This window comes from Mus pahari, chromosome 6 (assembly GCF_900095145.1).
Source record: "Mus pahari chromosome 6, PAHARI_EIJ_v1.1, whole genome shotgun sequence".
In the NCBI taxonomy this organism is placed as follows: Eukaryota; Metazoa; Chordata; class Mammalia; order Rodentia; family Muridae; genus Mus; species Mus pahari.
This window is the reverse complement of record NC_034595.1, coordinates 84645494-84661161: the sequence shown is the minus strand read 5'-3', so window position 1 is coordinate 84661161 and position 15668 is coordinate 84645494. Positions and strand designations below refer to the sequence as shown.

The following is a 15668-nucleotide window of genomic DNA, read 5'->3' as shown; positions in this document are numbered from 1 at the left end:
TTTTATAAAATAATGGAGAAAATGAATGAAAAAGGTTGGGCTTGAGCTTTTGCCTGGGGTTCAAGCTACTTAGTCACCAGATGACTTGGGCAGATAATTCAAGCTCTCTCTGGCCATCGGTTTCACGTGTCTTCAAAATTTAGTAGTAGTAGTGTATACAGCCAAGAGTTGTAAAAATTAAAATAAAGGAAATCCCAGCCTGGTCTACAGGGTGAGTTCCAGGGCAGCCAAGGCTACACAAAGAAACCCTGTCATTTGCAAAAAAAAAAAAAATAAAGAAAGAAAAGAAAAAGAGAAAAATAAAATAAAATTCACAGACTGAGCCGCGTGTGGTGGCGCTTGGAAGATAGAGATAGGCGGGTCAGAAATCATCAGTTTGAATCCAACCTGAACTGCATGAATCTTGTATGGATGGATACCTGCATGCAGATTGAGCCTCAGGTGGTAAGCCTCAGTAAACTGGCAGTAGGAAGATCAGCCTCGATATATAAAGAATGTGAGGCTGGTGGGGGTGGGGGATGGAGAGTGACAGAATGAAACACAAAGTACCTGCACATAGCCAGTGCTCAGTGGTAGCTCTGTTAATGCTGAATCTGTTGCCCTTTGCTATTCTTAAATGGTCTGCTTCTTAAAACCATTTCAGATCAATGTTCCTGTGTGGACCAGTTACCACCTGACAAAGATAGAACAGCTTGTTAAGTTGTTTCAAACCAATCAAGAGAAAGATGAAATGAATGATGCCCTCTTTGCTTGGCACTCTCTGTGCCCACACATCCTAACTGGCATGGGGCTCTTGACAGTAGCTTATTTAGCACTTTTTCTTCAAGGAACTTAAGACTTTCTTTTTTTTCCCCCCCTCAAAACTGAAAACTCTCTTCAAAGTGCCTGTATGAAGAAAGTCCCTCTTTACCATCCATAGATCCTGAGACTTCAGCCTAAGGGCTGCTTCTGGGATCCCTCAGCCAAGACTGAGCATTTAAGTCAGATCTGTGGTGAGCTCTGCTCATTTAACTCAAGAACAGCTGAAACCAATTCCTCACTATTGAGTGGTGGGTGTCCTGTGTGCATGGACCAAATGGGAGAAAACAAAAAGATAGTCAAGAGGATCTCATGCATCATCTCAGATGTGGTTTCTAAGACACTGTATTTTACCTGTGTAAATATAAACTGTCTAAAAAAACACTTAGTTTTTCTTTTTTAAAAGATTTATATGAGTACACGGTAGCTGTCTTCAGACAAATCAGAAGAGAGCATCAAATCCCATTACCATGTGGTTGCTGGGAAATGAACTCAGGACCTTTGGAAGAGCAGTCAGTGCTCTTAACCACTGAGCCATCTCTCCAGCTCAAGAACACTTAGTGTTTCAAATCAATTTGGGGCTTAGGGGGCTGGAGCGAGATTATTCAGTTGGAAAAGCTTAATCCCTAGACACAAAAAGCAATACATGGTGACAGTACACACTTCTGTGACACTAGTGCCAGGGAGGCAGAGACAGATTCGGAAGCATCCTGGCTGGCCATCTTAGCCTTCTTCTTTTTTTGGGTTTTTTTTTTTTTTTTTTTTTTTTTTTTTTTTTTTGTTTTGTTTTTTTCAAGACAGGGTTTCTCTGTGTAACCCTGGCTGTCCTGGAACTCACTCTGTAGACCAGGCTGGCCTCGAACGCAGAAATCCGCCTGCCTCTGCCTCCTGAGTGCTGGGATTAAAGGCATGCGCCACCACGCCCAGCTCATCTTAGCCTTCTTAGCCAGTTCTACTTCCTTTTAAAGATCTGTCTTCACAAAAACCTCAAGGTATACGACACCCGAGAAACAGTGTCTGAGATTGACCACTGGTCCACATATGCAATTGCGTACCCCATCTCAAACACAGCGCAAGAGGACAAGGACAGGGATAGCTCTCAGAGCTGACTGTGGCCATGCAAGTTGGGAGGTGAAAATCGAGGATAGCCTGACTCGGACATTTGATTCTTAATATCTTGTAAAATAAACTAACTTCTTCTTCCAGTAAGCAAATAGATCATCTTAGAAGCTGGCAGCATAGCCGGGCGTGGTGGTGCACACCTTTAATCTCAGCACTCGGGAGGCAGAGGCAGGCAGATTTCTGAGTTTGAGGACAGCCTGGTCTACAGAGTGAGTTCCAGGACAGCCAGAGCTACACAGAGAAACCCTGTCTCGAAAAACCAAAAAAAAAAAAAAAAGAAAAGAAAAAGAAAAAGAAGAAGAAGCTGGCAGCAGTTAGAGGAGCAAGAAGTGTGTTGTATAAGGGGCCCACTTATACATCACACTTGAATTGACTCGGACAGAACATTGAATTTGGTGAACTTCTGTCCATCCTTCTTACAGATCAGGAGTTAGAAATTTAATGCCAGACCTTCTTAGCATTGAAGAGATTCTCTTATGTTCCATATTCCTTTCTTACCTCCTTGCCCATATAATACAAAGGTTTGGATTGAAAGTCTTTAGTAAACAATGATGTAAGGTACAGGCTGGAGAGATTTCTCTGAGATTAAAAGCACTGGCTGTGCTTCCAGAGGATCCTGGTTCAATTCCCAGCATGCACATGTCAGCTCACAACTGTCTGCAACTCCTATTGCAGGGATTTGACATATGTGCAGGTAAAACACCAACGCACATAATTTTTATCTATCTATCTATCTATCTATCTATTTATTTATTTATTTATTTATTTTGGGTTTTTTTTCGAGGCAGGGTTTCTTTGTGTAGCCCTGGCTGTCCTGGAACTCAATCAGTAGACCAGGCTGGCCTCGAACTCAGAAATCCGCCTGCCTCTGCCTCCCGAGTGCTGAGATTAAAGGCGTGCGCCACCACGCCCCCAGCTTCGATATTTTTTTTTAAAATCACCCCTCCTTCACACACACACACACACACACACAATAGTGTGAGAGATGTGAGGAAGAGGGTTCCTAGCAGTACTTTGTACTTTTCTCCTTGGAGAAGCATTTAAGTATCACTGAAGTAGGCACTTTGTCCTGGTTTGAAGAGAGAGAAGGTAAAATACAAGCTGTTATAAGATCTTTGGGGACAGAACTGATCACCCGGCTACCGCTTTGTATGTCTGAAGCTTTATTGATACATGTACATTTTTAAGGTTTGTAACTATTTTTGCTTAGGTAGCAGAATTGAAGTAGGTTTCAATTTGTTTGCTTGCCTAGGTGGAAGATAGCTGACTGACTGGTTTATGGGTATTTTGTTTTGTTTTTGAGATAGGGTCTTGGAAATCACCTACATAGACCATACTAGTCCCCTGGTCTCATAAATAATAACTTGAATTCACTGTAAAGAATAAACTTGAATTCTGCCTGTATGTGTGCCTGAAGACCAGAAGAGAGCATCGGATCCCATATACAGATGGTTGTGAGCCTCCATGTGGTTGCTGGGAATTGAACTCAGAACCTCTGGAAGAGCAGTCAGTTCTCTTAACTGCTGAGCCATCTCTCCAGTCCCTTGTGACACATTCATATCGGGTCATCCAGGCTGGCCTTAAACTCAGTCTTACTGCCTAGCCTCTTAAGTGCTAGTTTGCAAATGTGTACCACCTTGCTCAGCAGTATTAGTAAAGGCCAGAAGGCCCATGAATTGAATTCACAAGTGTATTCAGTGTTTAATTATGGTCCTTCATGAAGTTTGCTGTATGGAAGCTAGTGTTGTGACCAACTGTATATACGCTTATTTGGCTTCCTTTTGCTAATACCCTTGCATGTGTGTTTCAGGATCTGTCTGGTTCAATAGATGATCTCCCTATGGGGACAGAAGGAGCTCTGAGTCCTGGCGTGAGCACATCAGGGATTTCCAGCAGCCAAGGAGAGCAGAGCAATCCAGCTCAGTCTCCTTTTTCTCCTCACACCTCCCCTCACCTGCCTGGCATCCGAGGCCCGTCCCCGTCCCCTGTTGGCTCTCCTGCCAGTGTCGCGCAGTCTCGCTCAGGACCACTCTCGCCTGCTGCAGTGCCAGGTACTCTCAGTGCTGTTTTTTTGGGGGGAGGAGGAAAAACTGGTTGGTCTTGTGGTGATGAAAGGGAGCTTTGACTCCTGCCTGCATGGTTTTTCCCTTAGCATTTTAAGAAGGGAGGTGGGAAGCCCTTGGATGAATACTGGTATATATATATATATATATATATATATATATATATATATATATATATATATATATATAGCATAAGAAGTATTGAGCCATTTCTAGCTCCAAAGTCACCCCTTAGTTAGAATTCTCAGGCTGAGCCATGGTTTTTGTTTCTTTTTTTGTTTGTTTGTTTGTTTGTTTTTGTTTTTGTTTTTTGTTTTTTTCTTTTGTCTGGAGCAGGCAACCAGATGCCACCTCGGCCACCCAGTGGCCAGTCAGACAGCATCATGCACCCTTCCATGAACCAATCAAGCATTGCCCAAGATCGAGGTGAGAGCTTGGGGTTTTGACAGAGGACTAACTAGCAGGAGCACCCACCCCGGTCTACCACTATTGTAACATGTTGTTGTCAACTTCAAACATGCTGGGCCAAAGTCATAGCTGTCCCATGGGCTGCAAACTGAAGAATGTGGTACTAAAGCATCCATGTTAGTGCCCAGTTGAGTAACTCTTGAAGAACTGTATGGCAGAAAGCTTACAATAATGCCAACAGCAGACTGTTGGGTTCAGTGAGCTTGTCCTTGTGTCCATCCTCCAGCCGTTACTCTACATAGCCCAGTGCTGACCAGCGTTTTGATGGCTTGCGCCTTTCATTACGCCTAATTCATTTAGTAAGCATTTGCTGAAGACTCCACATTTTGGTTTTCGGGGTGGGGGCTGTTATTGGTGTTTTGTTTTGTTTCGGTTTTTTTGGTCAGTGCTTTTTATCAATTTTCTATTTAGTGTGAAAGTTGCTTCGGGGCAGTAGTGGCACGTGCCTTTAATCCCCATACTGGGGAAGGCCGATGCTGGTAGGTCTCTTGAGTTTGAGACCAGCCTGGTGTACTGAGTAAGTTCCAAGACAAGCAGAACCATTGTTTTAAAAACAAAACTACAAGCTGGGCGTGGTGGTGCACGCCTTTAATCCCAGCACTTGGGAGGCAGAGGCAGGCGGATTTCTGAGTTCGAGGCCAGTCTGGTCTACAGAGTGAGTTCCAGGACAGCCAGGGCTACACAGAGAAACCCTGTCTCGAAAAACCAAAAAAAAACAAAAACAAAAACAAAACTACAAAAAAAGTTAGTATGTACCCCATGTAAATGGCATGTCACTTTCAAGACACCTGAATGGGCAACTACAGTAGCAGATTCCATGCCAAAGGAAGTCCAGCAGAGTGGGGAAGCCGTTTATTCCCATTATACTGAGTAGATAATTATTTGGATACATTCCACAAATAGGTTATATGCAGAGGAACCCCCAGATGCCCCAGTACACTTCCCCTCAGCCTGGCTCGGCCTTATCTCCACGTCAGCCTTCTGGAGGACAGATGCACTCGGGCATGGGCTCCTACCAGCAGAACTCCATGGGGAGCTATGGTCCCCAGGGGAGTCAGTATGGCCCACAAGGTAAGTATACTACCCCTTCAGAAGAAAAGAGGGGTACTGTGTTAACAGCTGGGTAAAAGAATAGGGCACTCTTCCTTACATCTCCCCAGCCGAGACCCTAGGGAGGAGTGGGCAATGGTTCGTCATGTCTTCATTCTGTCACCTTGTATGGGCCTTTGAAGGGCCAACACAGACCTTTATTAGATAAAGGCACTGTGCCATGACTGGATGTGCATTGCTCACGCGTGCACCCACATAACAAACAAATTAAGAAAAACGTTTGGGTGGGAGGCAGGGAAATGTGTAGAAAGGAAAGAATTCCATTGAATGCTGGAAGGTTTGTATACTAACTCGGCCATCATTCTCTGTGCTGGACAGTCAGGGAGTGTGGCTCAGTAATGAGCAAAGCCCTGGATTCAGTCCCCAGCCAACCCAACCCCAAATTGGGGATGGGGCTAGAGATGTTTCCTCTCCTTAATGATGGACTTGTTCATTTTCCTGACCCAGATATTGATGAATTGTAATTGTTTGGAGTTTTGAGAGTTGTAGTTCTGGGGCTCGCTAACCAAGGCTTGTATTGTCTTTCCCCTCCCCCCAGGAGGCTATCCCAGGCAGCCTAACTATAATGCCTTGCCCAACGCCAACTACCCCAATGCAGGCATGGCTGGAAGTATGAACCCTATGGGTGCTGGAGGTCAGATGCATGGGCAGCCTGGAATCCCACCTTATGGCACACTCCCTCCAGGGAGAATGACTCATGCGTCTATGGGCAACAGGCCTTATGGCCCTAATATGGCCAATATGCCACCTCAGGTTGGGTCAGGGATGTGTCCTCCACCAGGGGGAATGAACAGGAAAACCCAAGAGTCTGCTGTTGCCATGCATGTTGCTGCCAACTCTATCCAAAACAGGTAAGGCCTGGAAGTGAAGAGAGCGTTCTATTTCTGGTGTGCAAGCACATGCATGCACAGGGCATATGTTATTAAAAGTTCTTCTAAGCACTGTGTTTTCTTTTTAACACACAGTTTAAACACATGCACGAATGTGCTGGTTCTCCAGGGTGTTAGTAAAAATTGATCTGACGACGTATCCTGTGTACAGAACTTAAGCTGGGTGTGGTGCTTTATGCCTGTAGGCTACTTGGGAGTATAGGGAGGAAAAAAGAGAGGAACGGTAAAGCGACGACTGGAGGCTTATAGGCTCTGGCATAAAGCGATCCTTTAAGTAGAAACATAGCAACTTTAGGTGTTGCCTATGGGAAAGTGGTGTTTATAAAACATCATAAGACCTTATTCTTCATGGGTTTTCCCCATCAGACTACGCTGGTGCTTGCTTCTCAGAGTTCAGACCTACCTTGAACCTTTGTGCCAAATAAAACAGTGTGTCTCTAACCTTCTCTTTAATGTTCATCTTCTTCCTTAGGCCACCAGGCTACCCAAATATGAATCAAGGAGGCATGATGGGAACTGGACCTCCCTATGGACAGGGGATCAACAGTATGGCTGGCATGATCAACCCTCAGGGACCCCCATACCCCATGGGTGGAACCATGGCCAACAATTCAGCAGGTCAGTGTAACTGAGTGCTCATCACAGGAGTTTCTTCAAGAAAGATCTTCAAGCTGTAGTAGAATCTACTAGACCTGAACTGGTTTCTTTTTACAGGGATGGCAGCCAGCCCAGAGATGATGGGCCTTGGAGATGTTAAGTTAACTCCCGCCACAAAAATGAACAACAAGGCAGATGGAACACCTAAGACAGAATCCAAATCTAAGGTAATGATTTTTATCTTTTGCCCCTTTCAACTATGTATCTTATCCCCTTTGCTGAATGATATGAAGGAAAAATGAGAGCCAGGCAGTGTTGGCATGTCCCCTGAGTTCAAGGCCAGCCTGGTCTACAGAGCGGGTTCAGGGACAGCCAGAACTATACAGAGAAACCCTGTCTGTGGAAACACAGGGTGCTAGAGGAAGAAAAGAAAGAGAATGACAAGGTTTTAGCATGTTGTGATGCTGGTACCCACGAAAGATTCCGTTGCCTCAGTATGTCACTCCCATCGAGCTTTGCAGTATACACTCCTCTGTGAGACTTGGCCTCTTAGGTGTATACACTGATGATGAAATACTGTTTGCAGCTAGGTGCCCCTCTCTTCCTAGACTTTACTCAGAGCAGCAGGAATGGTTGGTACTACAGTTTTACAAGCAGAACAGTGATGCAGGTGGGGGTCGAGGTCTTGACCTCCCTATAGGTTGGATGATTGGAAGCCAGAACACCAGCCCTCTAAAAACAGCTATCATGTTTATCTTATGATCCACTGGCTTGATTGGTTTGGTTTGGTTTGGTGTGTTTGGGGAGTCAGTGGGTTGAGACAGGGTCTCACTAGGTAGCTCTGGATGACCTAGAACTCACTGTGTAGACCCGGTTGGCCTTGAACTTGCAGAGATCTAGCTGCCTCTCTGCCTCCTCCATTGCTGGGATTAAAGATGTGTGCTGCCACACCCAGTCCACATCTACATTTTAAAATTGACGATTTAATGAAAAGAAATGCAGAGATGCAGAACTTGAAGGGGGCAGCTCACTCCCATGGTCCTCTCCTCCGGAGCCAGGGCTACACGGAGAAAGCCTGGCTCAAAAAAACAAAACAAAGTTAGGGTCTCTTGATGACTCCGTGGTTAGGAGCACTGGCTGCTCATCCAGAGGACCTGAGTCCACTTGCCAGGTGGCTCACACATGGCAGCTAACACTGTCTGTAACTCCAGCTCTAGGGGACTCCATTGATTACCTGCCCTCTTCTGTTCTTGCAAGCACCAGACACATGTGTACTTACCCTCAAAACCGTCCTTTGCATGAAGTAATTTTTAAATTTTAGCATTAAAAGGACAACTTTGAAATAAAAATAATCACACAGCCTAATTAACCAAAGCTAAAGTCTGTGTATCTCGTAACCTTCTGTACGGTTAGAATCACCATACCAAAACTGCAGCTTGTCAGTGGATTCTCCATCTTTGCTATCACACGCATGTTCTCTTAAAGCTTCTGAGATAGACTCCCAACACCTGGGATACCAGAGCAGGCAGTTCTCACAACCAGCTCATGCTCTAAAAAGCCTTCCTGTCTCAGAGAGGGGCAGACAGAGAAGAGACTTAAGCGGCCCCTGGATGCATAGGCTTTGACTTTGAGTCTCTGGTTTCAACCTACCCTCCAGAAATCCAGTTCTTCTACCACCACCAATGAGAAGATCACCAAATTGTATGAGTTGGGAGGTGAGCCCGAGAGGAAGATGTGGGTGGACCGGTACCTGGCCTTCACAGAGGAAAAGGCCATGGGCATGACAAACCTTCCTGCTGTGGGGAGGAAGCCTCTGGACCTCTATCGCCTGTATGTGTCTGTGAAGGAGATTGGCGGGCTGACTCAGGTGAGCACCAGACTGCTTCTCAGAGTGCCATTCATCCCTTGGTGTTGCGGTCTGAGACACTTAAAACACATGATCTTTAACAAGGTCTCTAAACCATGAGCTTCGAGTCTTCTTAATGGTAAAGCAGGGACCATATGTAAGCATTTGTCCTGTCAGACTTTAGGAATAATCTCCGTAAACCTTCAGCAAGAGGCCCCATGAATCACTTGGTCTCTGTGATGTTATCAGAGCCAGGTTCATTGATCCTTTGAATTTAAGAAACTTTCCAGGGATTATAGAAGTTGAGAAATGGCATATAGAGTGGTCACAGAGGGAGAAGTAGAGTACTCTGACTTCAGAGAATGGGTCAGTCCTTACTGGAAATGCCATTGCTGTATACTTTACAGTTCTGTTTGTAGTCAGCCAGAGAGGCTAACTAGTGATAGCTCACTTTGCCTTGTGGGCTTTCTTCTGCGACCTTTTCTTTATTATACAAACCAGAAAAACTGGAGTGGGGCTGGGCGAGCCTGACAGGGAGAAACTTATTCCAAACCTTCTAAATCAGGAAAGGAAAACAGCTGTCACCCGCAGAAAAGAAAGTGATTGGAATGCTGCCAACTACCAGTCATCTATGAATCCCTTCTCCTGTCAGGCTTCCTTCCCCTCCCCCACAAAGGAAAACAAAACAGAATAGGGCACGTGCAGGCTGCCATATCACTGGCGTGGGAAGCAAAGCCACATAGGGCTTCTGAGGTGACCTGTGTACATTCTTACTTTCTCATTTGGTCCTTGTTTCCTATGTGTGGGAAAGTGGGATTGGTTGCTTATAACTCTACTTTCTTCTGATTGCTGGGTCTTTGAACTCACTGAGCATTAGATGAGATATAGAACAAAGCTTGTCTTCCAGTTGGAAAAGAAATCTTTAAGTTGCTGTTAAGTAGTTGTATTCTAAAGACAATAAGAATTCATTTCTGAGTGAAGGCCCTGAGAAGGGCAAGCATGAATCCTGAGCCTGAAAGGTTAGTGAGAGGGCCATCCCAGTAGCATGGGCCAGGTCTTACAGGGTGGGAGGGAGTGTGCAAAGATATCCACGACTGTTGCTAACTGTAAAAACAGCCAAAGTGTCACTTTCACCAGGCCCACCTTACAAAGGGTTTCTGGTCACCTCACTTCTTTCTATGGAAGTTATCTCTGCTTCCTTGGGCTCTGTGGATGAACGGTATCATATTCCAGAATCTTTCCTGTGGATCAGGACTGCAATGGCCATGTTCCCAGCACTAAAGACTCTGGTGGAGAGATGGCTCAGCTGTTAAGAGCACTGACTTTTATTCCGAAGGTCCTGAGTTCAAATCCTAGCAACCACATGGTGGCTCACAACCACCAGTAATGAGGTCTGACATCCTCTTCTGCGGTGTCTGAAAGCAGCTACAGTGTACTTATATATAATAAATAAATATTTTAAAAAAATAAAAATTTTAAAAAATTCAGTGAGAGGGTGAGGGTTGGAGCATACAGCCCAGACACTGAGTTCTGTCCAGTTTCAGCATGCTGTTTGTCCTGTTTTAATTAAGCAGTGCTGCTTGCAGTTACTTCAGACTATAAGCTTGCAACAACCTTTTAGGGTTCAGCCCCTGTGAGCTGGAAGGTTGGGTTAACTATACTCTGACTCTTCTGGTGGTCTTTCAGGTCAACAAGAACAAAAAATGGCGGGAACTTGCAACCAATCTCAATGTGGGTACATCAAGCAGTGCTGCCAGCTCATTGAAAAAGCAGTACATCCAGTGTCTCTATGCCTTTGAGTGCAAGATTGAGCGGGGGGAAGACCCTCCCCCCGATATCTTTGCAGCTGCCGATTCCAAGAAGTCCCAGCCCAAGATCCAGCCTCCCTCTCCTGGTAAGAATGGCTGAGCACCCTACCCTCAACCCACCCCTCACCCCAAAGCTGGGAGCACACGTCCTTAGGTACTGGTGCCTCTGTCACTCCAGGGAGCAGAGCACATGCCAGGGATGTGTGTTTTTAGCCATCCACGTGGCTTGGCAGGTTGGCAGACTAAAGAGCAGTAGTGGCGACTCCCTTGGGAGGTGCTGTGCGGCAGCCTTAAGTTTTAACTTTCTAATTCTCCTGTTGTACACCTGGCATCTTTCCAAATGTTTGTAAACTGGTGAGTGGGAGGGACACCAGAGGAGTGAGGGAAAACTGACAAATAGCAGCGTGGTTGGGCCATCTGGGAGCTTTGGCCTGCTGATGTCAGCGCCTTAGAATGCGGCACAGACTAGAGCCTGAGATTCCCCCAGAGAGCTAAGATGGTAATGAATGGTTAGAAGGGGTAGGGAGAGAATGTGAATGGAGCCTTCTGAGGACAGGAGTTCTGCTTTACCCTCTGTTCTCAAAGGAGGCTGGGGCCGAGGCTAGCATGGGAAAGAGGCCAGGGTAGAAGGTAGGTGTAAACATACATGCCCTGTCTTTGACCTCTGAGGGTGTACTTTGTGCCTGAGATGACTCATCAGCTTGGGAAGGCCTCAGTAGTAGTGTGCTGTCTAATGCTACGAAACGGTACCTACTGGAAACATTCATTACTGGGAGCTCTGTGCTCTTTAGAGGAATATTAGAATCTAAGGGTAACATTTTGCTGTGTGCCTAATAGAAGCATCTAGGCACTGGCCATGTGACACTCCTTTCTACACCCCGTGTTTCCGGGTCTCTGATTGGACATTTTTTGCTCCATCATCACTATGGTGTTTAATAAGTTAGACAAGTTCTTTGGACAAAGGTGATGAGGAAGCTGCCCGTGACTTAAGTGACCTGGTGGGAAGCAATGTCCACCTCCTCAGCTCTCAACCTCAGACCTCAGAGTGTGTGGGAGTAGGGTGTACGCATCTATTTATTGGAGCTCAGTTGTGCAGCTCTTATATCAGGACATGCCTGCATAAGTGACGAAATCCCTTCCCTTCTCTGACTTGCCCTTTTACATCACCGACAGTGAGAAGTCTTCTTGGATCTGCTCAATGTTCTTAGGAAAATCTCTTAAAGAGAGATCCTGGGGAGGCAAATGCAGTGTCATTCCCAGCACTCCAGAGGCTGAAAGAAAGGATCGCCAGTTCTAACCAGCCTGGGCTATACAGTATGAGGCCCTGTCTAAAAGGAAACAGACTCATACACATGAACATGCACACACACACACAAATTCTACAGCATTTGTAATTTTGTCAGAATTAAATACTTTTCTTACAAGGTAGGAGCTCACTCTGCACCTCTGTCCACAGCGGGATCAGGGTCTATGCAGGGGCCACAAACTCCGCAGTCAACCAGCAGTTCTATGGCAGAGGGAGGAGACCTGAAGCCACCAACTCCAGCATCCACACCACATAGTCAAGTTCCCCCCTTACCAGGCATGAGGTAAGGCATGATAAGGAACTCTGAGTGTCTCTGGAGGTAAAACTTGGGTAACCCAAGGGCAGTTCATTCCTCTACTCACTCGCCCCACCTGTGGCTCCCGTGGTTCTTGGCTTACCTGAAGTCTGTTGGAGGCTTCATTAGTCTTCTCCCCTCTGATGCAGGAGCAACTCAGTCGGAATCCAGGATGCCTTTCCTGATGGAAGTGACCCCACATTCCAGAAGCGGAATTCCATGACTCCAAACCCTGGGTACCAGCCCAGTATGAATACCTCTGACATGATGGGGCGCATGTCCTATGAGCCAAATAAGGATCCTTATGGCAGCATGAGGAAAGGTGACTGACTGCTGGATGGCATCGTCTTATGCTTGTGGAGTTTGAGTGGCTTGGTGGTATTGCTGAGATAGCCTCTGAAATGCTTCTGTGTCACCCTCACCATACCCCTCCCTTCTTCCTGCCTGCCTTCCCCTCTTCCCTTCCTGGTGCAATGCTAGAGGTTAAAGCTGGGATATCGCAGGCAAACATCGTCCCACTGAGCCACCAACCTCTTTTTTTTCCCCCTTCTTCTTTTCTCTTTCACCTGGCCAGTCATTCTCTACTTAGCCTGTCATGAAAGAAACCGGAGGAAACCATGCTCTGTAGAGAACATGGAACCATGGGGTAGGGATGTGTAGACTGCAGAGCCTGCCAACCTGCTGGTTTTCTCATTCATTGTCTTCTTTTCTGTCCTCAGCACCAGGAAGTGATCCCTTCATGTCCTCAGGGCAGGGCCCCAATGGTGGGATGGGTGATCCCTACAGCCGTGCTGCTGGCCCTGGGTTGGGAAATGTGGCGATGGGACCACGGCAGCACTATCCCTATGGAGGTCCTTACGACAGAGTGAGGTGAGCCCTGGCCCTGCCCAACTCTTGCTACCCTGAAGCTATATACCATGCTAATTCCCTTCTCCAATTTTGTTTAGGACGGAGCCTGGAATTGGGCCTGAAGGAAATATGGGCACTGGAGCCCCTCAGCCAAATCTCATGCCTTCCACCCCAGATTCGGGGATGTATTCTCCTAGCCGCTATCCCCCGCAGCAGCAGCAGCAACAGCAGCAGCAGCAACAGCAACGGTGAGTAAATCCTAGTTCCTCTGCCTGTGTTGCTCAGGTTTGTGATTCTCCACCTTAATCCTCTTTGTTTTCTGCAGACATGATTCCTATGGCAATCAGTTCTCCGCCCAAGGCACCCCTTCCAGCAGCCCCTTCCCCAGCCAGCAGAGCACCATGTATCAGCAGCAGCAGCAGCAGGTAAGGAAGGTGCTTGGGGATTTGCTGGCACAGCCCTAGAAAGCAGGAAGCAATCAAGATTAATAGGTAGCGGGCTATAAAGATCACTTTGGCTACTTGGTGGGTATTCCTCTACCCAGCCAGGCAGTTCTACATAGAGTGTCACATAATCTTTCTTGTTTATCAAGTCTCTCTTCTAAAAGAACTAAAAACGGTCTGTTTTGATTTTTGATGTTTTATATATTTTTCTATTTGAAAGGAGAGCTTTAGAAGAGAAAATAGTGGTTGCTCTCAAAAACAGCTTCAAAAGATAATTTACTAAAGTGTTTGCTTTCTTGGCATCTGTCCTGTCTCTCAGAGGGAGCAAAAGAAAAATGAATTAATATCTAATGAGTGGACATCACCCACGGTTCTTGTGGGTTGTGTGACTCAGTACACGGTATTAATCTCCGCTCTGCGCTCTCTGTTTTAGAATTATAAGAGGCCGATGGATGGCACGTATGGCCCTCCTGCCAAGCGGCATGAAGGGGAGATGTACAGTGTGCCGTACAGCACTGGGCAAGGCCAACCTCAACAGCAGCAGTTGCCTGCAGCTCAGTCCCAGCCTGCCAGCCAGCCACAAGCTGCCCAGCCTTCCCCTCAGCAGGACGTGTACAACCAGTACAGCAATGCCTACCCTGCCTCCGCCACCGCTACTACTGAGCGTCGACCAGCAGGTGGCCCCCAGAACCAATTTCCATTCCAGTTTGGCCGAGACCGAGTCTCTGCACCTCCTGGTTCCAGTGCCCAGCAGAACATGCCACCACAAATGATGGGTGGCCCCATCCAGGCATCAGCTGAGGTTGCTCAGCAAGGCACCATGTGGCAGGGGCGAAATGACATGACCTACAATTATGCCAACAGGCAGAACACAGGCTCCGCCCCCCAAGGCCCTGCGTATCATGGTGTGAACCGAACAGATGAAATGCTCCACACAGATCAGAGGGCCAACCATGAAGGCCCATGGCCTTCCCATGGCACACGCCAGCCTCCGTATGGTCCTTCAGCCCCTGTTCCCCCCATGACAAGACCCCCTCCATCTAACTACCAGCCCCCACCGAGCATGCCGAATCACATTCCTCAGGTATCCAGCCCCGCTCCCCTCCCCCGGCCCATGGAGAACCGTACTTCTCCTAGCAAGTCTCCATTCCTACACTCTGGGATGAAAATGCAAAAGGCGGGTCCCCCGGTGCCCGCTTCGCACATAGCGCCTGCCCCTGTGCAGCCGCCTATGATTCGGCGGGATATCACCTTCCCACCTGGCTCTGTAGAGGCCACCCAGCCTGTGTTGAAGCAGAGAAGGCGGCTCACAATGAAAGACATTGGTAAGGAGACCTCCCTGATTGGGTGGCTCAATCTACCCCTTTCCATCTTTCACATGGTTCCCTCCATCCCAATATCCTGGATGTGGTTAAATCTGGCACGGTATTTACTAAAAGAAAGCCAAAGAATTTGCAGGATGGAAGACATAAGCTGATTTCAGGTTTTTCTTCAAGGCTCTGTCTGCCATATGCTGGTATCCTAAAGAGCTTAGAAGCAATGAAGTCAGACTAGCCTGACTAATGGACCAGCCTTGGGGGTGCCTCTAGCCAGCTGGGGCTTGGTGGATGGACAACACAGAGGTTTATTTCAGGAACCCCGGAGGCATGGCGGGTAATGATGTCCCTCAAGTCCGGGCTCCTGGCAGAGAGCACGTGGGCGTTAGACACCATTAACATCCTACTGTATGATGACAACAGCATTATGACCTTCAACCTCAGTCAGGTGAGTGCAGGTGTCTGGGCAAGGTGAGGGGTACTGTTGATGTAGATAACAGTATGGCACGGCAGGAATGAAGCCATCCTTGGCCCTTGTCACTGTGCTGGATGTGTCTGTGCTTGCAGTGTGCGTGCCTAGACACACACACACCCTACACACGTGGGGATGAGGCATTAGAAGCATTGCTAGCAACTCATTGTTGCTGCTTTCAATACAGGGTTTCTCGTGCCAAGCATGGTGGCGCATGCCTTTAATCCCAGCACTTGGGAGGCAGAGGCAGGCGGATTTCTGAGTTCAAGGCCAGCCTGGTCTACA

At 47.1% G+C, this 15668-nt stretch overlaps 1 protein-coding gene across 1 annotated transcript in view; it reads left to right on the top strand.

The window, feature by feature from the left end:
• Arid1a (AT-rich interaction domain 1A) overlaps nucleotides 1–15668 on the top strand; it is a 77141-nt gene that overhangs the window by 55731 nt on the left and 5742 nt on the right. The window contains exons 5-19 of the mRNA XM_029540217.1: nucleotides 3731–3971; nucleotides 4320–4409; nucleotides 5355–5522; nucleotides 6100–6412; nucleotides 6924–7069; nucleotides 7166–7275; nucleotides 8706–8915; nucleotides 10581–10788; nucleotides 12159–12291; nucleotides 12453–12625; nucleotides 13023–13173; nucleotides 13251–13400; nucleotides 13478–13577; nucleotides 14029–14920; nucleotides 15229–15359. Of these exons, the coding sequence (XP_029396077.1) occupies nucleotides 3731–3971; nucleotides 4320–4409; nucleotides 5355–5522; nucleotides 6100–6412; nucleotides 6924–7069; nucleotides 7166–7275; nucleotides 8706–8915; nucleotides 10581–10788; nucleotides 12159–12291; nucleotides 12453–12625; nucleotides 13023–13173; nucleotides 13251–13400; nucleotides 13478–13577; nucleotides 14029–14920; nucleotides 15229–15359 (3216 nt within the window). The remainder of the gene's footprint in view (nucleotides 1–3730; nucleotides 3972–4319; nucleotides 4410–5354; nucleotides 5523–6099; nucleotides 6413–6923; nucleotides 7070–7165; nucleotides 7276–8705; nucleotides 8916–10580; nucleotides 10789–12158; nucleotides 12292–12452; nucleotides 12626–13022; nucleotides 13174–13250; nucleotides 13401–13477; nucleotides 13578–14028; nucleotides 14921–15228; nucleotides 15360–15668) is intronic.